This window comes from Alosa pseudoharengus, unplaced genomic scaffold (genome assembly GCF_046254945.1).
Source record: "Alosa pseudoharengus isolate Yale_2024_CS ecotype anadromous, Long Island Sound unplaced genomic scaffold, YU_APseudo_1.1 YU_APseudo_1.1_scf_10, whole genome shotgun sequence".
NCBI lineage: Eukaryota > Metazoa > Chordata > Actinopteri > Clupeiformes > Clupeidae > Alosa > Alosa pseudoharengus.
This window is the reverse complement of record NW_027468565.1, coordinates 14,977,729-14,995,602: the sequence shown is the minus strand read 5'-3', so window position 1 is coordinate 14,995,602 and position 17,874 is coordinate 14,977,729. Positions and strand designations below refer to the sequence as shown.

Genomic DNA, 17,874 nt, shown 5'->3' with positions numbered 1-17,874 from the left:
TTGCAGGAGCGGGACAGAATATTGTGGGAGCGGGCAGGCGCGGGACTGAAAAAATCTGTGCCGCGCAGACCTCTAGTAGTTTTCAGGCACTGTGTCTGAACTCAGGCGTAAGCCAATGTCCAATAACTTCAGACACAGACATTTATGTGCTTTAAAGGTGCCATGTGTAAGAATTGAGGTAAAAGTATCCAAAAAATGAGCTACACGCATCAAAAGAATAAGAAGAAATTAGGGTGATGATGTCATTTAAAAAATGACAAGGTATAGTGCTGCAGGGATATCAACCTGAATTAGCATACTAAATTACTACCCACAGCCCGACAGGTGTCATAATACCAGTTTCGGCCATTGGAGGCAGTATGCGGGCAACATAACCACCGGCCAAACTGCAATACATGTGTCTCGGTTATTACTCTAGGGAAGAACAACTCACTTTCTGGAGGTATACTGCCCCCATCTTTTATGGAATGTGGAGTATGAATTGATTTTTTGGCAGACATTACACATGGCACCTTTAAGCCCTGACATAATGTGTAAAACAGTAAAGCTTAACAACAGAAAAAAACAGTTACCTTTGTAAGTCTCACTATAGCAATATAGCCAGACTTCCCACAGTACCATCGTTTCACATCCAGGCAGTCTGAATACTTTGAAACATACACTCCTGTCAAACAAAGAATGTTGTGATATCAATATTTTTACCACATATGTATTTCATGAAATATCAGATTCTTCATCTAACCTAGTTACTACCAAAATATAGCACCTACTGTAGTCACATACACTATTGGTCAAAAGTTTGGGGTCACAGAAATGTCCATTCCACTCCATTATAGACAGAACACCATCTGAGATCAGTTGCATTGTTTTTTTTCAATCAGGACAACAGTTTTCAGATTACAAAAGGTTATCTCCAATGTTTTCTCAGTTAGCCTTTTAAAATTATATCAGATAAGTAAACAGAATGTCCCTTTGGAATATTGGATGAATGGTTGCTGATAATGGGCAATGTAGATATTGTATTAAACATCAGCCAACAGTCAAAAACCCTTTTGCAATTCTGTAAGCACATAATGTAATCTGAAAACTGCTGTCCTGATTAAAAAACAATGCAACTGATCTCAGCTGGTATTCTGTCTATAATGGAGTGAAATGGAAATGGAAGTGACCCCAAACTTTTGACCGGTATTGTATTTGTAAAACTATCACATTTTCTTTGTGTTACAATTGAAATTAAAAACAAATCTGATTAATCAATTGTGTTTTGATTAATCATTATTCTTCTTAGGACTGAAGCTTACAAAAGTAAACATTTAAAGCCTATTTGTTTCAAAGTCATCTGTACTGCAGCATTGTAGCCTGTTGATGTAACATCAAATTGGCTCCCATCATGTCTCAATACATGCATGAGAAGTTTAAGGTAGAGTTTATAAGAGTTTAGATGCGTGTGGTACGGCTAGCCAACCCACATTGCATAAATTCTAAATCAAGGTGACCTTATGAAAGAGGCGTGATTTTTTTAAAAATACAGAACAAGACTGATCCACAATCTTATTATATTTTGGCTGTTATGAAAACAAAGAATATAATCTCATGGTAACACTTTACTTGACAGTATCGACATAAGAGTGACATGACACTGTCGTGAACACATGACACTGTCATGACACATGAAACCTAACACCTAATCCTAATCCTAACCCCAACCCTGACTCTAACCCTAGCCCTAACCCTAACCTTAACTTGTTATGACAAAAACCGAATGTCACTTAATTGAGTCCCGAAGTGTGACGTAGCGATACCATGACGGCAGAATCACTGGATCTAAACAAATTTTCGAAGTGGCTTAAATAGCATTGAATGTAGACATGTGGCATAATTTCTAGCTAATAAATTGTTTTAAATGTAGGCTATAGCCATTTAAACATGCTTCACCTGCTAGGCAGCATCTTAGCCACATAACACGGATTCCCTGGCAGGTGTAATAGTAAGAAACAAAATTCCAGTGGATATTTCACGTCTTCTCAAAGACTGGCGGCTGTTAAGAGTGACGTTTTTTGCCAAAAAAATAAAGCCAAAACACGTCCGTGAATTTAAGGATTTTAACAGCATGCTGTGAAGTTACATGCAGGTCTCTTTTACGGAGGAAACCCATGCTAAAATAAAACTCTGTAGTCACGAATGTGATTGTGTTGGTATGAATATATGTTGTAATATGTGATTCCTACAGTGTAAAAAATATATACTAACGTCTTAGAAACGTTGTAAAATTATTGAAATATATTAAGAAAGCCACCGCTATGGTGATTTCTAATGGTAGATTGATTTGTTTAGATCCAGTGAAATCGCTGCCTTGACAACGCTGCGTCATGGCTTCGGTACTCTATAGCGGAAGCGTTATGTCATAAACGTTTATGACTTGTTTATGACACGTTCATGACTGTGTCATGTCAAACTCGTTAACCCTATACATTAAAGATAAATCTTTGATTTATGAAAATGTCGTAAGAAAGTGCGGAAGAGTTGTTTACATAAGAAACACCCATATTTTGGAGTAGCTCTTCCTAAAGTACGTAACCGCTTTCATGGCGCATCAATGACAGACTTAAGACAAGGGTACAATGTGCGAAGTCTGAAAATGCATAGTTGCATGTTATTTTGATGGGAGCTTGCCACAGCTAGTCAATGCAAATCCCTTTTTCAGTGCCCTTAAATTCAGTTCTGAGTACCACCCACGCAGTAAAGTACATAAGAAACCAGAAAAACAGGACCTTACACATTCTTCTGACAGGGGCAACTTCAACACAAGTTAGCAAGTGTGATATTTATCAGTGGAGACCGTTTTCAACACGTTTCATCCAGTCCTTCTAGTTGCAGAGTTCGCAGGTGCTAGGCTAGCGTCTTTAGTATGTGTTAGCCTGCCACTAAAAACATTTCACCCTTACCCACTCCACAGTACACCCGAGGCAAATAAATTATAACGCCAGACTATCGATGTAAATGTCTGTGTTGATAGTTTTATTTCTAACATTATTCTATCTTTGCATTTCAATGATCGTATTACATTTTGAGGGACTAGTTTCTTAGCAGCGGCAGAATTATACTTGCTCCGATTAGTAGTACTGCGCAGAAAAGTAAATAGAGAAGCGCACTCCAATCGGGATACCTAGTAGTAGCCTAGGTAATATCAGTCCGCCACTGCTGTTGCTTATATGCCTACTACTAACTTCAGGGTATAACTATTGCAATGCGATGCAAGGGTGGTTTTAACACTATTCTATCAACACAGACATTTACATTGATTGTCAGCTTTAATTAAACCTTTCATTAACTGAATCCAACCTGGCCCCACCCACTTATTGCATCTGATCACGCCTTCCCCTGGCAATTCTCTGGCAATTCTCTCGTATAATACTACGCATGCTCTATGACATCGCTGCCAAACTCAGGGCCATGGGACTGTTCAGTAACAGTGTATAATTAGAAAATGTGAAACTGTAAAACATCTTGTAAATCTTTGATGATGCAGACACAGTGTACCATTCTAATCTGACAATAACAGATTAGGGTCTTGTCTGATCCACTCCACTTAAACAAACAGAATCCCACTAATAGTTAACAGCAATATGTAAACCAGCAAAATCTCTGTGGACTTTGACCATTATATCACTGTTTAACCTGCAAAGCAAAACATCTTGGCAACACCTGCCTTAAGGAGAAATTCAAACTAATGCGCATGATCTATACATGTGCCCTTATTCCACTGTTCTCTATTTTGCTTGTGTGTGTGTGTGTGTGTGTGTTTCTTCTTTGTACATCCTTGGAGAGAAAACACATGAGCTTAAATTGGACCTACTGTGGTATTATCCATTCAAAAATCAGACACACATGCCTATTCAAATTGAAACCGTCAATGACATGGTAAATGTATACAGTGGGTTATCCCTTTACCCTTTGAAGGATCTCCAAGCGTAGAGCATGAACTGTGTCCAGTGAGTAAACCGCTATCCCCAAGTGTGTTTGCCTGAAAATGGATCAAAACAATCTTAAAATTACATACCATGATATTTTACAAGTAATTTTCCACACTGCAAAAAATTAAAACTAACCAAGTATTATTAATCTTATATTAAGATACAAAATCTATTTGGTATTGTTTTAAGTATGAATTACGACTGAATTGAGACTTAAATAATTAAGACTTACAGGGCGTTCGAAAGATCATTGACTTCATTTAAGAAAACTGTCTTATCAAGACAAATTTGCTTGTTTTTAGGACAAGTTTGCTTAAGGCACTGCCAAACAAATTTGGGTAACACTTTACTTGACAGTATCGACATAAGAGTGACATGCCTCTAACCCTAACTTTAACCCTAACTTGTTATGAAAAAAAACGAATGTCACTTAATAATAGAAGCGTTATGTCATAAACGTTTATGACTTGTTTACGACACGTTCATGACAGTGTCATGTCACTCTTATGTCGATACTGTCAAGTAAAGTGTAACCTAAATTTGCTTGTTTTCAGGATGAACTCTTCTTAAATTAAGTCAAATGATTTTACGAGAAAGTGCTAGGTAAGTCTCTTTATACTGAAAACAATACCAACGATTTTTTGATCTTGATATCAGATTGGTTAAATTTGATTAAATAAGCAGTTTTTTTACAGTGTATACCTTGCTTTCATCCTCAAACAACAAGAAACCAAACGACTCCTCGAGTTCCTCCTCGGTGTAACCACTCTCTTTCTTCTCCACTCGGAAGGTAGTATACTGCAGAAACATGTCACTCGTTTATTTCCAGACAGACATAGACTACTACTAGACAACATGTTGCAATCCTTGATGTAATGTTGCAAAGAAAATGGCTTATTAATCATTTTTGCAGAAAACAATTTCTAAAATATAGCTGCAAGCGGCGATGACGGGCCCTCAGGACCTACGGTTCCAACACCCATGACATGTTATCATTCAATAATGCACTCACATGTGGTGTGTGTGTGTATGTGTGTGTACGTGAGAGAGAGAGAGAGAGAGAGAGAGAAACAGAGACAGAGAGTGTGAGCCTGTGTTTGTGTATGTGTGTGTGTGTAGTGCATCTAGTGCAGTATTGTAGAAATGCTAGTGCCATTATTGTTCTTCTTAAGTGTACATATTATTATTCCATTCACTTATTTTCACTTAACTACCATATAGCCATCCTAGCAAAAACACTGAGAAAAAAATAGGTTTCTTCTACAGAAACAAAGCCAGCCTCCCTATGGAAAGTAGGAAACAAGTTGTTGAAGCAGTTTTCATGTCAGTTTTAGACTATGGTAATGTGATATATAAAAATGCTACCGCTTGTTCACTTAACCCTTAGAACCTGATTGACGCAAAGTGCGTCAAAAAACACACCCTTTCTTCTCTGTCACATTTGTCCGGAACTGTTTATCGCAGCGAGATGAAACCTTTATAGTGTGACAGGGCAGAAGTGGGGCTTTCCAACGAAACCACGCACTTGTCTGTACGGTCAAGTATGAAAATTAAAAAAAAATCATGAAATTAAATTAAATTGCATCATATTTACAGCCTATACTTCTCTGCGTTCACCTGCGCACCCATCACTCTCGTTTGAATTACTTGCGAACACGTGATCGCATAGATATGGCAAGCATATAGATATGCCCAAGTATTGGGCAGCCGTGGCCCACTGGTTAGCACTCTCCGAGCGCCGCCGTTGAAGCAGGCAGCTCACTGCGCCGGGATTAGTGTGTGCTTCACCTCACTGTGTTCACTGTGTGCTGAGTGTGTTTCACTAATTTACTGATTGGGTTAAATGCAGAGACCAAATTTCCCTCACGGGATCAAAAAAGTATATATACTTATATATACTATACTGCATATCAGATGAAAGAGGAGACACAGTGCTATTCATTGGTATCATGTATATCGATCCTTCTGGCTTATAAAAACAGACGAAGTGACTGCAAAATAATAACGTTATGTACACAAACCAACGCTGCACACCCATTACTCTCGTTTAAATTACTCACGGACCCGTGATCGGATAGATATGCCACGCATGTCAGATGAAAGAGGAGACACAGAGCTATCATTTGATACCAAGTACATCCTTCTGGGTTATGAAACAGACGAAGTGACAGCAAAATAATAACTTCATATAGCTGGACTTACCCCACGTTTTTGTGGCAAAGCATGTTTATAATCCAACGATATCGTGTGTTTCTCTATGGCAAAGCATGTTCATAATCCGGTTTTGAGATCCTAGCAAATTCCTGCATGGCATCCAATTCAAGGCTCACATTGCATCCCAATTTTTTCAACAAAGAACACCTTTTTTGCCTTTACTTTGTTTATGGCAATGCAGTAAAAAGTTGAGAATCATTATGAATGCACAGTACACACAGGCTAACACGCAAACTCGGGTCAAGTCAGGTCAGATCAGTTCGTGTCCTAGATATGGAGCGCAGAAAGGTCATTTTTCATTACTAAATAAAAAATGGCATTTATTTCCGTAAATCACACACCACATATTTCTGTAGATTGCTCAACCCCAGAGTATCCCTCCAACATGGCAATTATATTGCCAGATTCAGGACAGTCAGCCCTACACACAAATGAAATGCATGTAGAGCTATGAGATTGCTGTGGTGAGATACATGTCAAAATATAAGAATTGTGCCGATGGACGATATCACCTTTCCCTGGAAATTAAATTGAGCCTAGAGTTGATGTATATGTAGGCTACTTTAAAGGCTGTTAGCCAGAGAGTGCAACAAATAAAAGACTTATTAGTCTATGTGAAACTACCGTGTTGTTTAAATAATTCGTGATTGTGACATGTGAATGTGTAATTGTCTTTTTTTACATGTCTTGCAGTTTAGCCTACATTGACCGTACAATATGAAATTTTTAGCAGAAAATAGTCCTAATGAATTATTATTGTTACGACTAGGAAATTTTAGCTCTAATATTTTTGCGAGGCTACAGCATTGAAGGGCCAAATGTGTCCTTCTCCACTATGTTAAAATAAACCATTTCTTTCATTATAGTTATAGGATCAGAAGATATCCGTCTTTCACTGTAAGGCTTGTATTTTGTGCATTTGGCTAAAGTCCCAGATAGAAGCTGAGTGGTAATCGGGACTTCACCCTCCTATAACCTGGACTGTGCAAATACAATTTCAATGTCGGAATGTTAGGAAGACATGTGACTTGTAGAAAATGGGTTCGTAACTTACATTGCTGAATGTAGGGGAAATTCTGCAGATGAATCCAAGCTAATGTTTTTTTCTAGCATGCAAACGCCAAAGACTGAACTGTATTTCGCATGTCCCTTGCTGGCCACCGTTATTTTAAAATGGCGCACATATGGAGAGTCGACTTCAGCTGTGTAGATGTAAATGAGAATTTCTAAGCCAATCTTAATCTTAGTTACCACCATCTTAGTTACCCTAGCAACAACCTAGCAACCACCATAGCAACCATGATTACCCTAGCAACCGCATTATTTTGCATAGCAACCACCATATGTACCCTAGCAACACCCTAGTTACCCTAGCAACAACCTAGCAACCACCAGTATAATGTGACCCTAGCAACCAGCATGATTACCCTAGCAACCAGCAAAGCAACCACTTTATTTATGTGTTTTGGCTTATTGGATGTTGCGTTGATGCAGATAACTTTTGATCCTTGTGCCCAATTTTCAAAAATGAGGTACTGTTTCAATCCTTTTAGCGGCCTTGCTACCATCGCTGGCTACCCCCCTCATTGGTCGAGTGAGCAGATCTCTCCTGCCAAAACATAGCCTCTCCACCATCAAGACGCCTGCAGTGCCACCTCAGGGCCACTGGGTACTTTGCAGTCCAGCCCAGGCAAAACTGCAGGAACAGCAGTGAGCTCCAGAGATGCTGTGTGGACACATCCTGATGTCTGTCAATCACAGTGCCAACTATGGGTAAACTGACTTGTGGGTAGGCCTATTGAGGAAAGGCTAAGGGAGCACACCACGACAGAAAAGCAAGGAATTGGCGGTGTACAGCCCTGGTTGCAGCTGAGCTGAGTCTCTATAACATTGACACTGCTGCTCTGAGTAAAATCAGGCTCCTTGATGAAAGGACTATCAGAGGGAATGGGCTATACCTTCTTCAGTGAGTGGGACTGACCATTTGGGAATACCCCACCTCCAAGACTCACTGAATAGAAACATTTTAGCATCTAATTTCTATATTTACAGATATATTTAATAATAATTAAACAATATATATATGGTTACATACTGTAATATGTTTATTAACGGGATAAGGAAGACGTAGATCTGTTCCAGAATCACTGTTTATCGTATTTAATGACATAACATTGCTATAGCTTTGTCATAGGTTTTGATGAAGGTGGCATAGCTTCTCTGCTATAGGCTACTAATCGACCGTGATAATCTATTTACCAAATGGGGGTTAGGAAAACCACACGATAAATTCCGTGCATCAAAGCAGACCGGAACATTCATGTCTAGCAGTATTCATGCACGCCAGCTGTTTACTGTCTTTAAAGCACGGGGTGCGTCTAGTGGGGTTGTTTAAGGCTCAGTCATTTCAAATTTGTGTTAAAGTTTGGTTTTCACTTCCAAGTTGAAGTTTAGGGTCTATAGAACAATTTGAGTCCGAGTGTGAAACACACATATAAAAAATGGCCTCTGGGGGACGCAGTAAAATATATAAACTGCTACAACTTTTCATTAGATTATCCAATTTTAACATATGAGGTATGTATGGATTCAGAATTAAAAGGAGAAACTGGTGTGCTGGTGTGATTAAAAACACACTTTATAATTAACACACTTTTAGCCCATGGACAGCAAAATTGTGCTTTTTTTTAGATAAAGGGTGGAAATGCCCTCAAAGTTGCAATTAACATCATTTTTAACTAAATTTTTTGATGCAACAGTTGCTTTTCTGGACCAGTGAGTGACATTTGGGTAATTTTCTGCGGCACACCTGATGATCTCTCACGGCACACTAGTGTGCCCCGGCACAGTGGTTGAAAAACACTGTCGTAGGCCTAATCCCTTGCATTGCCACAAACAAACATTAGGCCTATGATATCCCATGCATGATCGATAGATAGATAGATAGATAGATATACTTTATTGATCCCTAGGGGAAATTCAAGAAATGAATTTTTTCATGTAGTCCAGGCAAAGTAAGGTAAGATTTCTCATGCTTATTTCAGACTGGTTTGTTGCAAAATTGGTGTCTATTTTTACATGTTGGCCCTTTGAATCAATGGAAATGGTTGTTGATGGGGATTGACTGATAGACTGTCTGTCCAATCAGAGGGGGCTGTATGATGCCTCGTTACTTTGCACAATTTTGGCTAAAACAGTAGACAGTATGTTTATGTAAGTGAATGAAGATAAATTGTAAAGGTTGAAGATGGGGTTGAATGGGGGTTTCTGGGTTATAGGGCCAGATAATAGCGGTATTAAACCGATGATGTATCATCTTGGGGTCACCAAGTCCCCAAAAGAATCTTCAAAAGTGACCTCACTGCTAATAGCTTATTTAGAGGGCATGCAGGTAAAAGCCTGTCCAGCCATTTAACTATTAATGTAAACGGCAGCAGTTACTGAATGGTACAGTGACTTTATCTGGAAGTGTGGTCTATTGTCAGATGAAATGAAAATTGAGCTCTTTGGCTAGAAACTTTAGATGTGTTTGGTGTACATAGAAGAATGGCTATACTGAAAAGAACCCCATGCCTAATGAGAATTATGGTGGAGGGGCTGTGCTATTGTGGGGCTGTTTTTATTCCCAAAGGCCTTGAGAACCTAATTAAGGGTCATGAACACCAAGAAAAACCTGAACATTTTCAAAGGAAATCTGCCAATCTCTGCCAAGACACTAAAAGTTGGTCATGATTGGATCATTCATCAGGTCAATGAACCAAAGCAAATGTCCAGATCGATCAAAACAGATATTGTTTGCTGAACACAAAATCATGCTTTAGACATTGCCATCTCAGTCCCCTTATCATAAATTTGCTTCCCTTCAAGGTTGGATTTTTCCTAATTTCTTTCATTGTGAGATTACAATAAATCACCAACAGATTGTTTTTTTATACCAGTTTTTAGTCAACTTTAACCGAGGTGCCAATAATTCTGGAGGTTACTGTATATAATTGCTATAATTATTGCTATAATTTTAAACTATATTTTCTGATTCAAAGCTGAACAACTGAACAACAGCTGAACTACAGCTATAAAACTGACTAAAAGCTAGATTCATGTCAATTCAGGTTGGTTTTTACAAAGTTAAATTGTGTTTTGTTTTATAAATCATGATATTGAATTATGCAGTGCAAGATGCCTCAAAGACAGTAGACAAATGCAGAAAGAAAGCCACAAAAGGCAATGGATCTCTCTCTCTCTCTCTCTCTCTCTCTCACACACACACACACACACACACACACACACACACACACACACCACACATACAAACAAATAGATAAATATTTCACCTGGTGGGGTAAATGATCTATATACTATAGTATGATGTAGTTTGTTGTTAGCCTAGAAATCTAGTTGTAAGATTCCATGTAGAAGACAAAAAAAGTGGGTAAAACCTAGCATTTGAAAGGATAACATATGACAATTATTGGGGGTGTCTTATAATACATCATCTAAATAGTTTTGCTTTTAATATACATGGCATGATTTTTGTGGTAAAATGCATGATAGACTTTTTTGCTCATTAAATTTAAAATGACACAGTATCCAGAAATAGACTAAAATTCAAAGTTGCATAGCTGGGATGATTAGTCAATGTAGTCGACGTAATCAATTACATAAATTCGTCGACGCAAATAATCTGCATCGACTATTCGCAACGTAGATTTATTAATGCACCCATAATGATCTAGCCTTCATCCCGATTTAAGCCAAAGATTCTAGAGCACACTTTGAGACATGTATCCAGGGTTGTAGCTAAACATATTTGTTGCACGTGCTACAAAAAACATTCTTTGCAATGGATGATTAAGGCCCAATTCACAACAAAGATTCGCAATGAGACAAAACCGTTGCGGAAAGGAGTTGCAGCACTGTGAATTAGATGTTGCCTGACGTTGCAAGCCGTCGCAAAACATTCACCATGCCTAGTCACAGTTGCAAGGTTTTAAAATGTTGCAGCAAGTTGCTGGTTTATAGAATGTTGCAGCTTATCTCATCGCAAATCTTTGGTGTGAATTGGGCCTAATCATAGGTTAATCATTAGGCTACCAACGGAACACTAGTGTGTTTTTCCTATGGCTATACATGTGTGAGAATAAGACGCTTGTTTGTTTGTTTGAAGTGCGTGTGTAGGGTAGCCTACGTGAGAGGAGAATCGATGTGCTTTGATTCCAACTTGGTCGTAATAGTCTACGCGATAAAAAAAAGGCATGCCCACATGTGTGTACATAGTAGGCTATCCAAACAATCCTACAACAGCTTGCGAATTATTCTCCCGAGCCCATCAAGTGTTTTGCCTAAAGCGAAAGTATCTTACGGGACGAGGTGCATTCTTCAGATCTCTGTAAACGTCTTTGACAATCGCCTTGTCCCTTTGCTTTTTTAGTTTAAAACAAACTGAAAACCCAGACACCACCATTCAGTTAAAACGTCAAAGACAAAAGTCCGCTGACAATGTTCGCTTCTATCTGTCAAATTTGAACCCAGTTCATGATTCATGCGCAACATAACACTAGTCTGGCTTACTGGGTCTAGTGCTTAATTAGCCTAAACAAGAACGCTAAAGGTTCCGAAAAAGAAAAAAAAAAACTTTTTCATTAGGGACTTTAGCCACAGACCTTCAACTAGTTTATGGAACAGTCTAGTGACACATTTCATGGATGGCCTTTTGGACATAAACCTACTCATTTGCACCATTGGTTAGATGTAGACAACAGCTGCATTTCGTTTTAGGCTACTGGTAGTGTACAATGACAGTAAAATTCCTTCAAATTCCCTCTGCACACAATAGGACAGCGCTATGAGTTGGCTAGTTCAAACTTTTGCCAACTTAATAAAAGCTTAACTCGTGTCAGTGTTCGCCAACAGCAACATTATCTTATTTGTTTTCAAGTAGCAGGGAATTCAAGCCAAACCGTTGCAACTCTGCCATCAACCATTATGTTAAGCCCGCCTAACGACTCTATACACGATTTGATTGGCCTGATAGAAGTTTTATTTTTCGAGCTCACAAGCAAACGGAGTTGCTAGACTAGCCCTGGCAGCAAATGTAATTTGCTGACAAAATGTAATTTGCTGCCGCTAAGGTGCGTCTAGATTTCTAGGCTAAATCTATTCACCTTGTGCAAAAATGTTAACATACAACCCTGGTATCGTACATATCTCATGTCTGGCTATTCTGTCTGATACGACATGCTGATGCTGCACCCTAAAATAACTAGCCCTCATCACCTCACACATGACAAAAAGGTTAATGCAAAAAAATGAATGAAATATTAATGAGAAACTTTCTGATATTTGGGAATTGAAAAATAATCGCTAATGGACAAATTAATCATTAAATTAATCGAAAAAATTAATCGTTAGATTAGTCGACTAATCGAAAAATCGTTTGGGACAGCTCTACTTGTAATCATCTGATACTTGGGGAAGTCCTTTTCATCTTTGAACCAGCAGTAAAAGCAATTTTATCCATTGCATCACACTTAATCAACCAACCCAGATCATGTCACTTTCTCGTAATGGATATGGAATGGAAAGTACTTACTCTTTTCTGCAAGATGTCATTATTTATCAGATGTGCACAACTGTAAATGAATGAGTTTCTAGACTCCTCATACAGATAAGAGTTATGCAGGGGTGGTAGAATACTGTCATCAAATATCGCTGAACCTGGAAGCACTGGTTCCAAAAGATCTGGTGAGAGAAATTAATGGATGGCATTACAAATGTTACTGTTGGTTTGGAGCACAGGCAACAAGGTTAGTGTTTTGGGTGCCTTGATGAAGCACTATTGTGCATATGCTGTCTAGATGTTTTCTGTCATATCTCCTTCCTCGTGTTCATGAATCAACGTTGGCTTGCAAGTTGGTATGCTATGCATGGTTTAGCCAAGGGAATAACACACAGTTAGCAGTGAGTAATGTTACTTCTCCAAGCAATCTGTGAATCCTCCAGTGACAATACTTATTGTGAAAAGGGTCATGGTTGGTGGTGCTTAAGATTATGTGGATGTGATGTATAATAAAACCAAACAACCTATTCACTATCAGGCTTGTGTTTTTTTTCCTCTCATTATTTTAGATGAAGGGAGAGAAGACCCATAGGCCCAACTGATGGAGTTACTCAAAGGGACAACACAGCCGACTGCTGATAAGCTCAGGGTCATTAGCAAACATGAGCTCAAGGACTACGACGGCATGAACATGGAAGATATGTAGCTTCTGGATGAAGAGGAAGATGAGGAAGATGTGCTAGAGGTGGAGAGTAATCTCCAATCATCCTCAACTGGGTAACCATGTTGTGTGAGTGCCCAACTGTGCACATATTGATACAATAATGACAGGAATTATAGTGATAATAGTTTGTTTGCATTTTACATTTCTAATTTTCTTATTTGTCAATTTCTTTATTTTGAGTTTGGTTTACCATTCCCTGTCAGGTCCCATGTCAGGCAGAAAGCATAATGCTTCTCTGTCCTAGACAGACACATCAATCCCAATAGCATTTACACCCAATCATCTGCTAGGCTGAGAAGAACCTGCACACACACAGACATGCCACAAAATTGACAGAATGCACACACCACAGATCTGGTATGTATGTGGCGTTAGCATCGAGGATTTTGCTAGGGACAGTGTCCAGATTGTTGCTAGGATGATATTTGAATCTTAATTTGGTGAAATTTCACCGGAGAGGTTTGAAACAGAGCAAAAATCAAGGATTTTTGAGGGCACCATGTGATGTTTATGTTTATGTTTTTTACCTGAGGTTGTTGTTCCTGGTTATTACTGAAATTGTTTGAGACATTTATAAATAAAAAATAGGGCTGTCAATCGATTAAAAAAATTAATCTAATTAATTACATACTCTGTGATTAATTAATCTAAATGAATTGCATTTATCATTTTTGCTGTGAAAGTATTTCAAATATTTAAATTCAAATGAATCATTGAATAATCAGCATTAGTGACATTAAAGCTCAAAAACTCTTTTATTATTATTTTCACTGTTCAAATAATGGCCATAATAATCTATGATATGACCTAATATACTGAGGAAACAAATTCAAAACTGCTTTGGGAAGAAGTTTTTTTTTCACATACAAGGCTCGGGGTCAAAGGTCATACAGAATCGATTAATCTGCACTAATTTTTTTAATCAGTTATTCTTTCTCAAATTAATTAATCGAAATTAATCAGTTATTTTGACAGCCCTAATAAAAAAATTTTTTAAAAATCTTTAAAAAATCTGTAAACCTAACACGTGTCAGTGTCTCTTTACTCTTGTTTTAATAGTAGAATGAAGCACACGGAGAGGCAGGCACCATTTCTCTTTCTCCCCACAATTCATTTTAGCCTCTTCAGAGTATAGTAAGTATGCATCTGTCATACACCGTAATTTTCTCTATCTACAACAAACGGATATTTTCGTGGGTTTTGGGGTTGAATTTTGAAGATATTCTTGAAAAATGATGTGTGTTCCCCTCAAACATATTAATTATATTGTATACTATTTAAAGGGCTATTTCTCCTGATTACAATGGTGGGTATATTTAATCTCTACCACATAACCACACAATATGACTTTTTGTGCCACAAGGGTATCTGGAAAAATGTAACGTTCCGTACAGTCTGCAAAGGGTTAACCTTAAATGCTTAGAGTTTAAGAAGGAGAAACTGTTCCTTCAACTGAGATGGAATAATCTGTGAGACATGCAGAAATGTAAACCCAAACTAGTGGGAAGGACAGGTAGTTGCTGTCTAAATCATCAGGTAACAATAAAAAAAACTACATGGTTGACTGGGCCCAAGTAGAGGTAGGTTAGTTCATGTAGGACCAAGAACTGTACCTTGGGGTACTGTAACAGAGAAAGAATATGCTGAATACATCAACTAGAAATCAAACACATCAAACAGCCAATAAGAAAGTCACCCTAAACCTTAATTGGATTATCTATGGATTCGGTGAAAACATGAAATACAATGGAATCTTCGAAATATGAGTTCCCAACATTAGTTTTTTCTGGGCCCATAAGTGTGCTCTTAAAGTGAAACAATAGTCTTAGGTTGGCCATTTGAGCAACCTACATTATTAAAAAAGTTGGCATGTCCCTTTGCCTAATGTAATGTAACAAGCTAGGTGAATTAGTGAAAAATGTGTCACTGAACAATAATAACCAAAGCAGTGCAATCCCCCCCACACACACACACAAACAAATATAGGCCTACAATGCAATCATATCATTAATTAGCTTTCATAATTTTAAAAACAGGCAAACTAAAATACCAAAAAACTGTTCTGGCTGCCATCCCTGCCTTTTTAATATCCAGATAAGCATGAAGGCAGGAAAGGAAGGCCTCAACAAAGGATAAGGCATAGCCTACGCTTCCATGAGAGGTAAGGCCTACATTTAAAAAACTCGTGAACTAGGCTACTGTTACATATTCTGTTCTACATTTTTTTGACATAATGCTGATTTACGTTTCGTTATTGCATATTTATAACACTTAGGTAGGTCAATTGCACCCCAAGGTGCGACAAGGTTACACATGGTTTTTCCCTAGGTCTTCAAACATCTTAGGCTATTATTATTTGTTTAATATTAGATACTATATAGTCCAAAGTGTGCAGCTATAACTCGGACATATGGCTGAATAAAGCTACGTTACTTTCAAGATGAAATAATTTAGCCTAGCTATGGCAGAGTTTCCCCCCCCCCAACGCAACCTGTGCACGTTAACTGTAGCGTTACTGGAGTCATTGGCCTGTCAACTTGATGTTTAGTTTTGTCAAAAACCCATGTGCGAGTTGTGCTAGTGCGAGCAGCCAAGTAGCACACTACGTTCTGGCTTATGCTTCGAACTGAGCCAATCATGTGATAAACGCAATAATAAAAAGAATAGAAATCTGCCATTTCGTAAGAGACATCTGAAATGGAGAGGATCATAGTCACCTTCTCTCGATCCGATATCATTTTCCATGATTAGTCTGGTTAGCTGAGTTTCTGGTCAGTCCGTTTTATTCTGTTGAAAAACATCTGAAGAATCTGTCAGCAACTAGACTACAGCAAATAGTAATCCAAAATATTGTGGATCAGTAGCTTTTAGTGAATTGTTGAAAGCGTATTCCGTTTGTCTCACTTCACTTGCAGGGTTGTTCTTGGAAAAATATGTTGCAACCAGGAAGCGAGAAGTCATCAACATTTTTATGGAACACTTGAGTTTTTGCTAATATTGTCATAATATTTCTACATTGACTATATTTTCCTCGTTAAGGACATTCGATTAGCCTATGTTTCGCTACGAACTTTAAACGAAACCTAACTTGCCAGGTAAGAAACAGAAAGTTAGGAAGTGCTTAACTGCCATTTTGTAACTTCCTCAATGTAAGTCGCTTGGTTGTTGCGTTGCTGCGTTCTGTCAGATAGGCGTGCCAACAGCAGTCAGTGGAATCAAGGCTGAGTTCAGCCCATAGGCTATCTATCAGCCCGACAAAACGTTTCAACATAACCGGTTGTGCAGAGAGAACACACTGTTGTTGATGCAAGCGCAGCTACGAAAACATTCTTCTCCTTCTTTACACATTTACAAATATTTTCCAGAGCCTGCTGAAATTGCCTAAAATTTTTTTTATTATCTTTTCAAATTGTCAGTCTTTAATCGGCTACATGACTTGGGCACACCAGCACTGCCTGATAACAGCTCTGACAGCAAATTAAAAAATTCTTCGGGGCTGCTTTTTCAGTAAGGTGTAGGCTACGTCATCGAGTCTTCCAATGTCAAGTATCCTTCAAATTCTACAAAGGACGGAGTCCTTCATTTCACACAACCCAATAAACAGGTAATATTCAGGAAATGTTCCCTTAAGGTTACTGGGATGTCTTCTAAAGGTTTAATTTTGTGCAACCTTTAGCAAGCCTTCTAGCCCTGGCAGCAAATGTAATTACAATAAATGTAATTTGCTGCCGCTAGGGTGCGTCTAGATTTCTAGGCTACAAGCCTTCACCTTCCTAGAACGTTCTATTCTCTTGACCTTCAGCAAACATTTAGGGAACATTCCATGAGGGTTCTTATGAGGTTATATTTTGTAACCTTTAGAATGTTTTCTTGAGGAAGCCTAGTCAATGGTTATTTTGGAAATAACCTTAGGGGACGTAAGATTACATTTTTATAACATTAGCCTAGATACACGAATCCGACTAGCGTTCTGTGGAGGCTGGCATCTTGTGGCGACGCCATTACTGAGCTGTTACTGGTATAGCCCTCTCCAGAATAAGTCCCGCCTCCGTAACTTCCGTATCCATCCAACTTCCGGGCGTCGATTGTCTATGGGAAATAACATGGCGTTTCGAAATATCACACCGGTAAAACATCAGTAGGTAGCGAAGTAGAAAAAAATGGTGGGCCGATAGGCCTACACACTTCTGCCATCTAGTTTCCACTGGGTTTTTTGATTGTCGGTGCCGTTAAAGTAGAAATATATCAGTAAGAAGCACTAAGCTAACGCACACTTCAGACGCCGCGACTCCCCCAGTCAAGGTTGCATAGCAACGGCAATGTTTCATAGTTTGTCTTCACCGAAATGGAGTTCATGACACCAGAGCCTGTCTACGGAGGTGGCACTAACCCTGCGTTTGATAGGT

At 38.5% G+C, this 17,874-nt stretch overlaps 1 protein-coding gene across 1 annotated transcript in view; it reads right to left on the bottom strand.

Moving 5' to 3' along the window:
• tasor2 (transcription activation suppressor family member 2) overlaps positions 1-16,658 on the bottom strand; it is a 47,992-nt gene extending 31,334 nt beyond the window's left edge. The window contains exons 1-5 of the mRNA XM_076264938.1: positions 16,186-16,658; positions 12,778-12,926; positions 4,677-4,772; positions 3,952-4,024; positions 573-664 (exon numbers count right to left, since the gene is read on the bottom strand). Of these exons, the coding sequence (XP_076121053.1) occupies positions 573-664; positions 3,952-4,024; positions 4,677-4,772; positions 12,778-12,926; positions 16,186-16,213 (438 nt within the window). The 5' untranslated portion in view covers positions 16,214-16,658. The remainder of the gene's footprint in view (positions 1-572; positions 665-3,951; positions 4,025-4,676; positions 4,773-12,777; positions 12,927-16,185) is intronic.
• Between the last annotated feature and the right edge of the window lie 1,216 nt (positions 16,659-17,874).